The 14,362-nt window shown below is 42.6% G+C and overlaps 1 protein-coding gene across 1 annotated transcript; it reads right to left on the reverse strand.

Moving 5' to 3' along the window:
- Positions 1 to 4,224: 4,224 nt before the first annotated feature.
- LOC120034302 (perforin-1-like) lies at positions 4,225 to 7,429 on the reverse strand. The gene is made up of 5 exons (XM_038980806.1): positions 7,315 to 7,429; positions 6,095 to 6,682; positions 5,794 to 5,932; positions 5,413 to 5,630; positions 4,225 to 5,243 (listed from the first exon to the last, which is right to left on the reverse strand). The coding sequence occupies exons 2-5, from the start codon at positions 6,625 to 6,627 to the stop codon at positions 4,364 to 4,366; spliced, it is 1,770 nt and encodes a 589-aa protein (XP_038836734.1). The 5' UTR covers positions 6,628 to 6,682; positions 7,315 to 7,429; the 3' UTR covers positions 4,225 to 4,363.
- Positions 7,430 to 14,362: the final 6,933 nt, after the last annotated feature.

Consider the following 14,362-nt stretch of genomic DNA (forward strand, 5'->3'; position numbering starts at 1 on the left):
GTGTTTCACTTCTCATCTGACACACTCTCTATGCTCACTCTGATCAGCACTGTGTAATCTGTGTAATCCATCTCTGTTTAACTCGCATGCCTCCTCCTTCATGCAGTAACCTGTGTGTGTCTGTAGGGGGTGCTGGCTCTGGTCCTGGTGCCTTATGGGGGCCAGCCTGTGGTCCCTGCTGGGCTGTGGCCTGATGGTGGGAAGTTGGGCGGGTACGGCCCAGAGCCCTACGGGGTTGCTCAGCCTATGGGGCTGGGGCATGATACGGGCCTGGGTAAATACACTCTAAAGAGAGGGGAGGGTAAACAAAGGAAGAACAAGAGAAAATAGAGGCAGAAAAAGGACTGAAAAAACTGAGTGGTCAGGAAAAATAAAGAGGTATAGAGAGACTGAAAAGTAAAGAGATGGAGAGAAGAGAAGGATTAGACAAAGAAAAAAGCAAGTCAGTGATGAACACTGAAGCAGCAACAGATGGACTCAAAGGTCACTGTCAAAAACTCAAGGGTCACTGTCACAGGAAAGCCAGTAATGATTGTCATTTTAAACATTTGCATACAGATGATGCCATAATTGAGTCACATGTTTTCCATGCATTGATGTGGTCTGTGGGATGGGAGGAGAGATGATGAGACTCTATAAGCGACCCTTGTGGTGTTCCACAGGGGGTGGAGTCAGTCAGCTTCCTTACAATGGAGCCCCAGTCAATACTGCTGGACTGGATGGTAAGAGCATTGTGACCCAAGGAATTTTTTGTTTTACAATTCCTTGCTGTGACTTGTGACCCTGCTTATACAGTGTGGATGTGTGAGGAAGAAAAAAAACTGTTTGTGTGTGTGGTTGTGAATGTTTATGTGAGGTCTTGTTATAACAGTATTAGACACAATTAAATACACTTGTTGTAATAAACTCTCCCAGCAGGTGATGGAAGCTTCCCTTATGGTGCTCAGCAACTGGGCCTTGGTGGTGGTGATGGAGGCAAATCCGCTGGCAAATATGGTGAGACTGGTAGTGTTTGTGTGTGTGTGTGTGTGTGTGTGTGTGTGTGTGTGTGTGTGTGTGTGTGTGTGTGTGTGTGTGTGTGTGTGTGTGTGTGTGTGTGTGTGTGTGTGTGTGTGTGTGTGTGTGTGTGTGTGAGAGAGAAAGAGAGTATAAGAAAGAAAGACAGAGATTGTGTGTGTACTATGTGCTTGTTTGTGTGGTAATTTCTCTCTAACCTGTCTTGGTTCTGCTGTCTCTGACTATCTCTCTAAAGGCAACGGTGGATTGCCACAGGGTGCACAACAGGGTGCACAGCCTTATGGACCTGCGACTGGTGGTGGGAAACCACCTTGCAAAAATGGTACATGTCTTTGTGTACATGTCCGTTTGTCCTATATGTGTCGTCTGTCGCTATACGTACGTGTTTGTGTGTCCGCACGTCCGTCTGCTCATGTGCTGTATATGATTTTGTGTGTTTTCTGTAGTATGTCTGAAAGTGTTTGTCGTTGTTCCTCCTATTTACATGTGGGTACTTGTCTCTTGTCGTTTCAGGAAACGGAGGGGGCTATGGAGCACAGCCAGCAGGTGATTAAACTCACACTCACAACCACAACCCCTACACTGCTTACCTCAGGAAATTATGTGTCTGGTAACTGCTTAAGGTGTGAGTGCATGTGGGTGAGGAAGAGCAGACATTTTTCAGTGTTAGTCTGTTGTGCGTGTTCTGTGTGTCCTGTTTGTGGTAACTATTGTTACGACTCTCATTTTGGCACTGCTTAGGCTATGGTCAAGGACAGCTGGGTGCAGGTCAGAGTGCCCCCTACAGTAACGGTAAGTTATAAAGTCACATTCCCTGACTGAAAGTCCTGCTCTCTTCTGTCAGAATAACCCTATTAGTTCCTATCAGTGGAGGCTGGTGAGGGGAGAACGGCTCATAGTAATGGCTGGAATGGAGTAGATCCATTCCAGCCGTTATAGTCATTATAGTATAGAGAAAGAGAGGGAGATTATTGGCTGGAATGGAGTGGATGGAATGGAATGAAATGTGTTGCATTCCATTTCATTGACTCCATTCCAGCCATTACTGTAAACCCTCCTCCCCTCACCAGCCTCCACTGGTTCCTACATCTAACCAGGGATGTCCATTAACACCCTTGCATTTTTGTTTGTTTTGTTGTTTGGTTGTTTTGTTGTCTGCTGAACTAACAAAACCTAAACCTCTGACTGTGTGTCTCCTTCAGGAGCAGGAGGGAAGGAAAGCAAATATGGTGGTGGTGGACTGAATGGATTCTTTGGAAATGGAGGGTACAAAGGTGGGTGGGATGAGTGTTTGTTACTAATTTATGGTTGTCTCTGTGACTGAGCACATGAAGTCACCTTACTAGTAATTTAGATCAGAGCTTCTTGGCCTACCTTGTTTTATTGTTCTCTTTAACCAGCTGCATCACTCAACATCATTTCTTATCTCTCTCTTTCTCTGTCCAGGTTAAGTCAATCAGCTGAGGCCTTCTTGAAGTGAATATTTGTTCCGTTCCATCATGTGTTCATTGTGATGTTTGTTGTTTGGTCTGTTGTTACATTTAGCTATTCCATTTTTGTTCTTATTTGTGTTTTTTTGTTCATGGTCCTTGTCTTTTGTATTGTTGTGTGTCTGTCCCCTCTCTTCCCCTACTGTTTTTGGAGATTCTGTTGCCAGTGTGTTTGTGTTCATATCCATTTCACACTAAAGGTCAGAAAGCAACCGTATAATGTATGTCAGTCTCCTCCTTTTAACCTTGGCAACAGTATGGTAAATGTACTGTACATGTAATGTGGGGGTTGAGTTTTAAGACTGAAGCTCTATGAGTTTAAATCAACACCAAATAAAATTCAAAGACCTGTTCCCAAAACCTGACACCTGAATTATTCTGAGGTCATTATAAAGGGGGATATTCTCTGGGACATTGTGATGGATATTGCATACAGAAGATGTCATGTGTATGAAAAACTATTCCTTAATACCTCAGTATGCTAATGGTGTTTGTTCATGACATAGTACTTCTTATGTTACTGTATTGCTATTACTGACAATGTATCCCCAAAGACCTTTATCATGTTCCACAACGGAAATAGTTTTGTCGTTATCTCAACACGGCAGTTCGTTTCATTCGTCTTTTGCATGGCGTCACCTAAACTTCATCCGTGCACAGGAAACCATAGCCCTTCCTCTCTCAAGTAATGCAACTGTGCCTTCAAACAACTGGTATCTCACATACAGTAAACAAAACCAAATGCAACAAAACATAACGTAACAATACAACACCTGACATAAAAATAAATGACAGCTATGCACTTGCTCATCTTGCATCAACATGTACATATTGCCTTATTGTTAACTTCAGAGAACTTTGCATTTGAGACATAAAAGAGATCTCCCTGTGTGTGCTATAAGCATTTTATTATGCATAAAGTAACCCAATCATTCAACAATTTTAAACTGAATGCAAGCTACCTTGTAAATGAACACAAACAAGTACAAAACAAGCAACTAATACTCAAATTGTTTTATTTAAATGTAACCTTTATTTAACTAGGCAAGCCCGTTAAGAACAAAATCTAATTTACACCGACGGCCTACCCCGGCCAAACCCAGACAATGCTGGGCCAATTGTGCGCCGCCCTATGGGACTCCCAATAATGGCCAGATGTGATACAGCCTGGATTTGAACCAGGGACTGTAGTGACGCTTCTTGCACAGAGAGGCAGTGCCTAAGACCGCTGCGCCACTCGGGAGTTCAAAGATACAGTATAGAAAACAAAACTTTTTTTTTAATTTTACCCCCTTTTCTCCCCAATTTCGTGGTATCCAATTGTTAGTAATTACTATCTTGTCTCATCACTACAACTCCTGTACGGGCTCGGGAGAGACGAAGGTCGAAAGCCATGCGTCCTCCGAAACACAACCCAACCAAGCCGCACTGCTTCTTAACACAGCGCGCCTTCAACCCTGAAGCCAGCCGCACCAATGTGTCGGAGGAAACACCGTGCACCTGGCTACCTTGGTTAGCGCGCATTGCGCCCGGCCCGCCACAGGAGTCACTGGTGCGCGATGAGACAAGGATATCCCTACTGGCCAAACCCTTCCTAACCCGGACGATGCTAGGCCAATTGTGCGTCGCCCCACGGACCTCCCGGTCGCGGCCGGCTGCGACAGAGCGCGAACCCAGAGTCTCTGGTGGCACAGCTATCGCTGGGATGCAGTGCCCTAGACCACTGCGCCACCCGGGAGGCCCACCAAAACACATTTTACCAAAACATTTATTTTATTATTTTAGGTTGGAGAAATCTACCTGAAAAAGATCTGGGGTTTTGATACGGGTTTTGACATGGATCACCATGCATACCTCTAAAATCGACCACACTCTCTGTTCCCTGTACTGAGGCTCTTGTTGCCATGGAGATTGGGTCCGTCCACCAACACTCCCATACTCACCAGCATGTCCTTTGGAATGAGACGGGAGTGGCGAGACACATAAACCTTCTCCAGGTGGGGATTCATAGGGGAGGGCACATAGTCCATACAGGCGGAGCCACCTAGACTGGGGGCACACACCGCCTCCCACTTGTAGAACAGTTGGCCATGCTGGAGGTTGCAGAGATCCTCCTTCACACCGGCTGTCAGCTCCTTCTCACATTCTCCTAACAGGTCGTCGTTCCACTTGTCGTCCTCGTCCCACACCTCAAATCTCAGCTTCTTACTGGTTGACAGATCCACGGTTCCCAGGTCATAGCTCATTGCCCATCTGGGGTTGTTGTTGTTGTAGATAACTGTAGTGCGTCCGATTGTCTGGCCTGCGAAAGCCACCTTCACGTAGCCGTCAGTGGCAGTGGTGTGGTCTCCCCACAGGTTGGCCCCTCTCTGAACAGTGATGACCACCCGCGCCAGGCCCTTGCGGGTGGGGCAGCAGTCGGCGCTCACCCCGGGGTTGTTGTGGCAGTTGCAGACGCAGGAGTCTCTGTGGTCACTTTTGATGCCAGTTTGACAGGGTTCAGAACAGTTCTTCCACAAGGCCTTCTCCAGGATGTAGTCGCTGATGGCCTTGCGCAGGTGCTTCCGAGCTGGGTTGGTGGTGGGCAGCAACTCATGGAGAGATTCCAGTGAATAGGAGACGATGTCCGGATAGTGTGGTAGGGAGTTCAGCCATTCCTTGTAGGAGGTGGGATCTTTATCAGCAGAGAAGAGGAGCTCTGGTTCTGTGGTGTGGCCACCTTTCACCTCTGTGAACCTGTAGGGTGTCAGAGGGGGAAAAGGTTTTTGTGAGGGGCAGTACACATTTCAGCAAGGGAGAGTATGTATTGATTAGGGAAGTGTGAAGAGAGAGAGAGAGACAGAAATAAAGAAATTGTGTGAGGGAGAATCTATATGTGAAAGAGCAGCAGACTATAATTCCCCACCTATCATTGAAGACACTGGAGAAGCTGGCCTTGCTCTCTGTCTTAGACTTATCCTCCTGACAGTGCTTGAACTCAGTCTTCAAGCTGTTGCTGTCACCCACACTGGCAGACGCCTCCACATCCAGACACATCTTCACCTCCTCTGCACTGAGACCCTGCAGGCTGGCCTGGCACTGCATGATACTGGTCACAGACTGCACCGTTCCACCCAGGCTCACCTACACACAGGATGAGAGGTAGAAAGTAATGTAATGAATGTTCCCAGAGAGATGCCAGTAAACTGCACATCTAGGGGCAAACATTCCTAATTTTGATATGTAGTTTGTGTGCCTACTGCCTTGATGATTTACCACATTGATGTTGACCATCTCTCTCCCTCACCTTGGTAATGTAATGCGTGCCAAAGTTATCAATAAGCTTGTAATAACGTTGTTTGTTTTCTTGTTGATATATTTTGGGGAGATTCTTTACTGCTGTCTTGAATTCTTGGTGTAACTTGGGCTGGCCAGATACTCGATAGCTATTTGTGGAGAGAGAAAAGAGAGAGGGGGGTTAATGCTGTATGTAAATAAACATGCAAAAACACACTTGTATTTACAATCCCCAAAGGAAACTGAGATGAGGTTTCACAGAGACACATGGGTAAAATGAGCTCATGCTGTGTGGGCCACCTGATGTTTACCTGTAATACCCGCAGGACACACTGTGGCTTGTGAAACTGAACTTGTCACTCTTGGTTTTCTCCATGGAGTACTCAGCCAATTTGGAGTTGGTTCCAGCGAGCATAATCTTCCCACTTTTTGATCCCTTCTCTAACTCTAGATTGACCTGCCAGTTATTCTCCACAGAAGAGCCACTGGAGCTGACGAGAGACTCACTGGAGCGATGGAGTTTACTGGACACTTTCATACTACACTGGTGGTTTGGTCTCCAATCCACCACTGCCAAAGGAAGCCTCTGTTTTTTCCCTTCCAGATAGGGATTCTTACAGAGGGTGCATGTCTTGTCTTTGCGTTTCCACACGTTCATGTCAATGACAAAGGCTCCTTTGCGTTTCATTTTGGTGATGTCAAAGCCTTCCCCTGCTAGGTTGGTTCCAGGAGCAAATTCTGCCTCTTTGCACTCATTGGCTGAGCCGATGGTGCATGATTGGCAACTAGGACGAGGAAGGGACAACATAAGCCCTGCCCAGAGGCACACTATCAATAAGGACATCCTGGATGAGGTGAGAAGATGTTTGGGACGGGCAGCTACAAGTCACTGTGTCATGCTGAAAAGAAAATTAAATTTGTGAATTAGAGGATAATTATTGTAATTGTTATTGATAACCAAGATATAACATACATAACTTATTGCAAGTCAGCATGCAAACATAACCTATAGGCTAGATCATAAGCTAACAATGTTTACCATATTTTACACAAACATATGAAAACTTGGTGCTGGTGTACATGGAACTTCTACATAAATATTTCCAATTTACATAATGGTTATTCTTGAATTCTACTTCCATGTCATCATATTCATTCCCTGAATTGAATCCTCAATGGAAATGAATCATGACCCTCAACTATGAAATACATAATATGGTATAAGCATAACACTTGCATAAACTCAATCTTGTTCTGTTTCATCCCACTTGTTATTTATCCATTTCAAAGGCCACTCTCTTATTGACTGTACAGATTTTTTGGTGCATATTTTGTTCAATTTCTCTTTCTTTTGTTATCTAATGTGGTAGTAAATGTGTTACCGCAGCCTACTATCAAAGTCAAATCCAATTATTAGAATATGTGTACTCAATAATAATATTTATGTCCATATGCACATAACTATGTGTGTATGTTTCCTTTCTATAAAAATGGTGCAAAGCAAAACTAAATATACAGCATTAAAACTCACCTTTGACCAGTCTGTCCACTATGTGATGGATGTGAGAGTGAGAGGCTGGGGCAATAATGTATCGTATTAAAGTTCCTTTTTGATATAGGAAAAGGTGTGTTCGTACTCAAACGGGATGAGCAAATGGAAGGTTGAGGAGATGTTGGTCTTAGTATAGACGATGCAAAAGAGTGTCTGCCGCAGAACAGAACATTCTGTGGTTTCAGAGAGCGAGAATTGAGCGGAAGAGGGGTTGGGGTGGTGGTCTGGTGTGCTGCTCAGTGGAAAAATATACGACAGTGGTCTTTCAGTTAAATGTCTTCATCTGACAGACCATTTACTTTGTCATTTCTCTGAAGTGGTGGTGTGGGTTGATAAAATGAAACTGTTGAGAAGATAATGATAGCCTACTAGGTCTAGGAAACCCTGGGTAATGTGATATAAGAAGGAATTTACCTTCTCAATTATAGAACTGATAATTCAATATAACAAGCTACATGTATGTTCTGAAATGACCAAATATAATCATTGTGCTACTGTAAAAGAGGCAGAGGAATATGAGCTGGCCATAGATAACTGAATGAAGAATGGTTTTTATTTTGTCAATAAAGTTTTTTAAATTTTCAATATGACATTACACCATTACACTAATAACAACAAACACATAACACACAACAAGATAGAAAACAAGACAGCAATCAATCAATCAAATGTATTTATAAAGCCCTTCTTACATCAGTCACAAAGTGCTGTACAGAAACCCAGCCTAAAACCCCAAGCAATGCAGGTGTAGAAGCACGGTGGTTAGGAAAAACTCCCTAGAAAGGCCGGAACCTAGGAAGAAACCTAGAGAGGAACCAGGCTATGAGGGGTGGCCAGTCCCTTCTGGCTGTGCCGGGTGGAGGTTATAACAGAACACGCCCAAGATGTTCAAATGTTCATAGATGACCAGCAAGGCCAAATAATAATAATCACAGTGGTTGTAAAGAGTGCAACAGGTCAGCACCGCAGGAGTAAATGTCAGTTCGCTTTTCATAGCCGATCATTCAGAGTATCTCTACCACTCCTGCTGTCTCTAGAGAGTTGAAAACAGCAGGTCTGGGACAAGGTAGCACGTCCAGTGAACAGGTCAGGGTTCCATAGCCGCAGGCAGAACAGGTGAAACTGGAGCAGCAGCACGACCAGGTGGACTGGGGACAGCAAGGAGTCATCAGGCCAGGTAGTCGTGAGGCATGGTCCTAGGCTCAGGTCTGAAAAAGAAAGAAAGAAAGCACCCTTGAAGCATACAGTACCAGTCAAAAGTTTGGACACACCAACTCATTGAAGGGTTTTTCTTTATTTTTACTATTTTCTACATTGTAGAATAATAGTGAAGACATCAAAACTATGACATAGCATATATGGAATCATGTAGTAACCAAAAAAGTGTTAAACAAATCAAAATATATTTTATATTTGAGATTCTTCAAAGTAGCCAGCCACCCTTTGCCTTGATGACAGCTTTGCACACTCTTGGTATTATCTCAACCAGCTTCATGAGGTAGTCACCTGAAATGCATTTCAGTTAACAGGTGTGCCTTGTTAAAAGTTCATTTGTGGAATTTCTTTCCTTCTTAAGGCGTTTGAGCCAATCAGTTGTGTTGTGACAAGGTAGGGGTGGTATACAGAAGATAGCCTTATTTGGTAAAACAGCTCTAATAAGCAAAGAGAAACGACAGTACATCATTACTTTAAGACACGAAGGTCAGTCAATGCGGAAAATATCAAGAATTTTGAACGTTTCTTCAAGGACAGTTGCAAAACCAAGCTCTATGATGAAACTGGCTCTTATGAGGACCAACACAGGAAAGGAAGACCTGGAGTTACCTCTGCTAAAGAGGATAAGTTAATTAGAGTTACCAGCCTCAGAAATTGCAGCCCAAATAAATGCTTCACAGGAGACTGCTTGAATCAGGCCTTCATGGTTGAATTGCTGCAAAGAAACCACTGCTAAAGGACACCAATAACAAGAAGAGACTTGCTTGGACCAAGAAACACAGGTAATGGACATTAGACCAGTGGAAATCTGTCCTTTAGTCTGAGTCCAAATTTGAGATTTTTGGTTCCAACTGCTGTGTCTTTGTGAGACGCAGAGTAGGTGAATGGATGATCTCCGCATGTATGGTTCCCACCATGAAGCATGGAGGAGGAGGAGGTGTAATGGTGTGGGGGTGCTTTGCTGGTGACACTGTCAGTGATTTATTTAGAATTCAAGGCACACTTAACCAGCATAGCATTCTGCAGTGATACGCCATCCCATCTGGTTTGCGCTTAGTGGGACTATCATTTGTTTTTCAACAGGACAATGACCCAACACACCTCCAGGCTGTGTAAGGGCTATTTGACCAAGAAGGAGAGTGATGGAGTGCTGCATCAGATGACCTGGCCTCCACAATCACCCGACCTGTACCCACTTGAGATGGTTTGGGATGATTTGGACTGCAGAGTGAAGGAAAAACAGCCAACAAGTGCTCAGCATATGTAGGAACTCCTTCAAGACTGTTGGAAAAGCATTCCAGGTGAAGTTGGTTGAGAGAATACCAAAAGTGTGCAAAGCTGTCATCAAGGCAAAGAGTGGCTACTTTGAAGAATCTAAAATATAAAATATAATTTGATTTGTTTTACACTTTGTTGGTTACTATATGATTCCATGTGTATTATTTCATAGTTTTGGTGTCTTCACTATTATTCTACAATGTAGCGCGAGCGGTTTTCTGATGTCAACGTTGTGAACTGAGTGCCCCATAGTGGCGCTGGGGTTATGGTATGGTCAGGCATAAGCTACGGACAACGAACACAATTGCATTTTATCGATGGAAGTTTGAATGCACAGCGATACCGTGACAAGATCCTGAGGCACATTGTCGTGACATTCATTAGCCGCCATCATCTCATGTTTCAGCATGATAATGCACGGCTCCATGTCGCAAGGATGTGCACACAATTCCTGGAAGGTGAAAATGTCCCTGTTCTTCAATGGCCTGTATACTCACCAGACATGTCACCAATTGAGCATGTTTGGGATGCTCTGGATCGATGTGTATGACAGCGTGTTCTAGCTCCCGCCAAAATATTCAGCAACTTCACACAGCCATTGAAGAGGAGTGGGACAACATTCCACAGGTCATAATCAACAGCCTGATGAACTTTATGCAAAGGAGATGTGTTGCGCTGCATGAGGCAAATGTTGGTCAAACCAGATACTGACTGGTTTTCTGATCCACGCCCCTACCTTTTTTTAAAGATACCTGTGACCAACAGATGCATAGCTGTATTCCTATGTGAAATCCATAGATTAGGGCCTTATCAATTTATTTCAATTAACTGATTTCGTTATATGAACGGTAACTCAGTAAAATCTTTGAAATTGTTGCGTGTTGCATTTATATTTTTCTTCAGTTTAATTCAAAAAGTGTTCCCATATCAGACAAAATTTGAAGGAATAATGTTAACCAACCCACTCTCAGTTGAGCAGCCTACTGCTCATTTCCAAATGTAGTAGGAAGTTAAACCATGTTTGAGGGAGATTCCACTGCCTTAGCTCCAAGCTTAATTTTGATGTGTCAATCAGAACTATCAAAATAGATACAATGGCATCAAGTCTCTCATATAAAGAGACTGACATTTATGGCATGTTACACCCATAGGGTCACTTCGTAGGACAACTATTGAAATGTTGAGACTGGCCGACTGGGAGACTCATAATGTTATTCAAGTTTAGATATGAAATGACACTCATCTAGAGAGAGAGAGGGAGTGAAAGAGCGGGAGGGAGAAAAAGAAAGAGAGAGAGTGCAAAAATATCCTGTGTGTACAACGTAAAACACCAAATAATGCATGCAGAGCAGAATTAGGCCAATACCCACTAATTATCAAAATCCAGAAAGAGCCGTTAACCTTCTATAACAAAGCCATCACCTACAGAGAGATGAACCTGGAAAACAGTCCCTTAAAACTTCTTGTCAATAGGGGGGCGCCATTTCGACTTTGTAAAAATTCGTTCCCAAATTAAACTGCCTCGTACTCAATTCTTGCTCGTACATGCATATTATTATTACTATTGGATAGAAAACACTCTCTAGTTTCTAAAACCGTTTGAATTATTTCTCTGAGTGAAACAGAACTCATTCTGCAGCACACTTCCTGTCAAGGAGTGAGATTTCTGAAATCGAGGTCTCTGTTCTAGGGTCAGTTTATAAATTCCCATGTAAGCTATGGGGCTACATGCACTGCATACGCCTTCCTCTAGATGTCAGTAAGCAGTGAGAATTTGAATGGAGTGGATTGCACCATCTGGGGCACTATAAAAGCCCGTGGAACGGAAGGTCCGACCTTTTCAACGGGGCGCCTGGCGCAGGAGGGACATCACAATGGCGTCCTGAAAAGCTTTCGTTTTAGCAGTTCTATATCTCCGGCTCTGATTTAATTTGATTTCATAAGGTAGTTAATTTAAACTGACTTATAGCAGTTTATATCAGTTTATTGCGATTTTCTGGAATTTCTTTGTGACGCGCTATCACGAGTTGGACACCTCTCCTGCACATAGCTAGCGTTAGCTGCTAATTCTACAGGAGAAGAGGACATCTTTCAACCAAAAGACGATTGTTCTGGAGAAAGGACACCTTGCCCAAGATTCTGATGGAAGCTCGTCAAATAGTAAGAAGTCTTTATGCTGTTAATTCGTATTTATGTTGACAAATGTTAAACAATAATTCCGCCATGAATTTCGGTGCGGTCTCGCTTTAGCGCACGCTGTATGCGCAGTAACGTTAATTTTAAAAATCTAACACAGCGGTTGCATTAAGAACTAATGTATCTTTCATTTGCTGTCCAACCTGTATTTTTTAGTCAAGTTTATGAATAGTTATCGATTAGATTAGGTGCCTCTCCAAGATGGCGCCGGACAGATTGCTTGAAGTTTGGCCACTACTCACATTGTATAACCACGATTTGTGCCGCTACATATGCACATTTTCGAACAAACCCTATATGCATTGTGTAATATGATGTTACAGGACTGTCATCTGAAGAAGTTTATGAAGGTTAGTCAAAAATTATATATCTTTTGCTTGCTTGTTGCGATCGCTAACCTTTGCTGCTGGTAAATGGTGTTGTGTTTCTGGCTATTGTGGTAAGCTAATATAATGCTATATTGTGTTTTCGCTGTAAAACACTTAAAAAATCTGAAATATTGGCTGGATTCACAAGATGTTTGTCTTTCATTTGCTGTACGCTGTGTATTTTTCAGAAATGTTTTATGATGAGTATTTAGGTAATTCACGTTGCTCTCTGTAGTTATTCTAGTCGCTTTGGTGAGAGTTGTGATGGTGGCTGCAATGGTAAACTATGATTTATACCTGAAATATGCACATTTTTCTAACAAAACATATGCTATACAATAAATATGTTATCAGACTGTCATCTGATGAAGTTGTTTCTTGGTTAGTGGCTATTTATATCTTTATTTGGTCGAATTTGTGATAGCTACTGATGGAGTAAAAAAATGGTTGTAACGGCTGTCCTCCTCCTCTTCGGAAGAAGAGGGATTTGACCAAAGCGCAGCGTGATAATTTGACATAATGAAGTTCATTAAAGTAAAGACGAAAACCGAAATAACACTTCAACAAACTACAAAATAACAAACGAACGTAGACTGACCTAAAACATGTGAACTTACATATAACGAAGAACGCACGAACAGGTACAGACTACAAACAAACGATACAGTCCCGTGTGGTAACATATACGGACACAGGAGACAATCACCCACAAACAAACAGTGTGAACAGCCTACCTTTATATGGTTCTCAATCAGAGGAAACGTCAAACACCTGTCCCTGATTGAGAACCATATAAGGCTAATTACACCTGACCTAAACATACAAACACAAAACATAGAATGCCCACCCCAACTCACGCCCTGACCAACTAAACACATACAAAATTAACAGAAAACAGGTCAGGAACGTGACAATGGTGGAGTAAAAAAAGTTGTGTCTTTTGCTAACGTGGGTAGCTAATAGATTTACATATTGTGTCTTACCTGTAAAACATTTTAAAAATCAGAAATGATGGCTGGATTCACAAGATGTGTATCTTTCATCTGGTGTCTTGGACTTGTGATTTAATGATATTTAGATGCTAGTATTTACTTGTGATGCTATGCTAGGCTATGCTAGTCAGCTTTTTTACTGATGGGGGTGCTCCCGGATCCGGGTTTGGGAGGAATTAGAGGTTTAAGCAAGCTGGTTCTGGGTCTCTGTTCACGAACACAAACAGACCCCACAGAGCCCCAGGACAGCAATACAATTAGACCCAACCAAATCATGAGAAAACAAAAAGAGAATTACTTGACACATTGGAAAGAATTAACAAAAAAACAGAGAAAACTAGAACGCTATGTGGCCCTAAACAGAGAGTACACAGTGGCAGAATAACTGACCACTGTGACTGACCCAAATTTAAGGAAAGCTTTGACTATGTACAGACTCAGTGAGCATAGCCTTCCTATTGAGAAAGGTTGCCGTAGGCAGACCTGGCTCTCAAGAAAAGATAGGCTATGTGCACACTGCCCACAAAATGAGATGGAAACTAAGCTGCACTTCCTAACCTCCTGCCTAATGTATGACCATATTAGAGACACTTATTTCACTCAGATTACACAGACCCACAAAGAATTTGAAAACAAATCCAATTTTGATAAACTCCCATATCTATTGGGTGAAATACCACAGTGTGTCACAGCAGCAGATTTGTGATCTGTTGCCACAAGAAAGTGGCATCCATTGAAGAACAAACACCATTGTAAATACAACCCACATTTATTTATTTTCCCTTTTGTACTTTAACTATTTGCACATCGTTACAACACTGTATATAGACATAATATGACATTTAAAATGTCTTTACTCTTTGGATCTTGTGAGTGTAATATTTACTGTTCACTTTTTATTGTTTATTTCACTTTTGTTTATCCATTTCACTTACTTTGGCAATGTAAACATATGTTTCCCATGCCAATAAATACCCT

This window comes from Salvelinus namaycush, chromosome 41 (assembly GCF_016432855.1).
Source record: "Salvelinus namaycush isolate Seneca chromosome 41, SaNama_1.0, whole genome shotgun sequence".
NCBI classification, from domain to species: Eukaryota; Metazoa; Chordata; class Actinopteri; order Salmoniformes; family Salmonidae; genus Salvelinus; species Salvelinus namaycush.

What these genes read in the sequence shown, in the direction of transcription:
- LOC120034302 (XM_038980806.1), bottom strand. Translation starts at nt 6,627, where the DNA reads ATGTCCTTATTGATAGTGTGCCTCTGGGCAGGGCTTATGTTGTCCCTT. An exon ending in GCACGCATTACATTACCAAG is followed by an intron (nt 5,631 to 5,793) that starts GTGAGGGAGAGA and finishes TCCTGTGTGTAG; the next exon opens with GTGAGCCTGGGTGGAACGGT. An exon ending in TCCAGTGTCTTCAATGATAG is followed by an intron (nt 5,244 to 5,412) that starts GTGGGGAATTAT and finishes GACACCCTACAG; the next exon opens with GTTCACAGAGGTGAAAGGTG.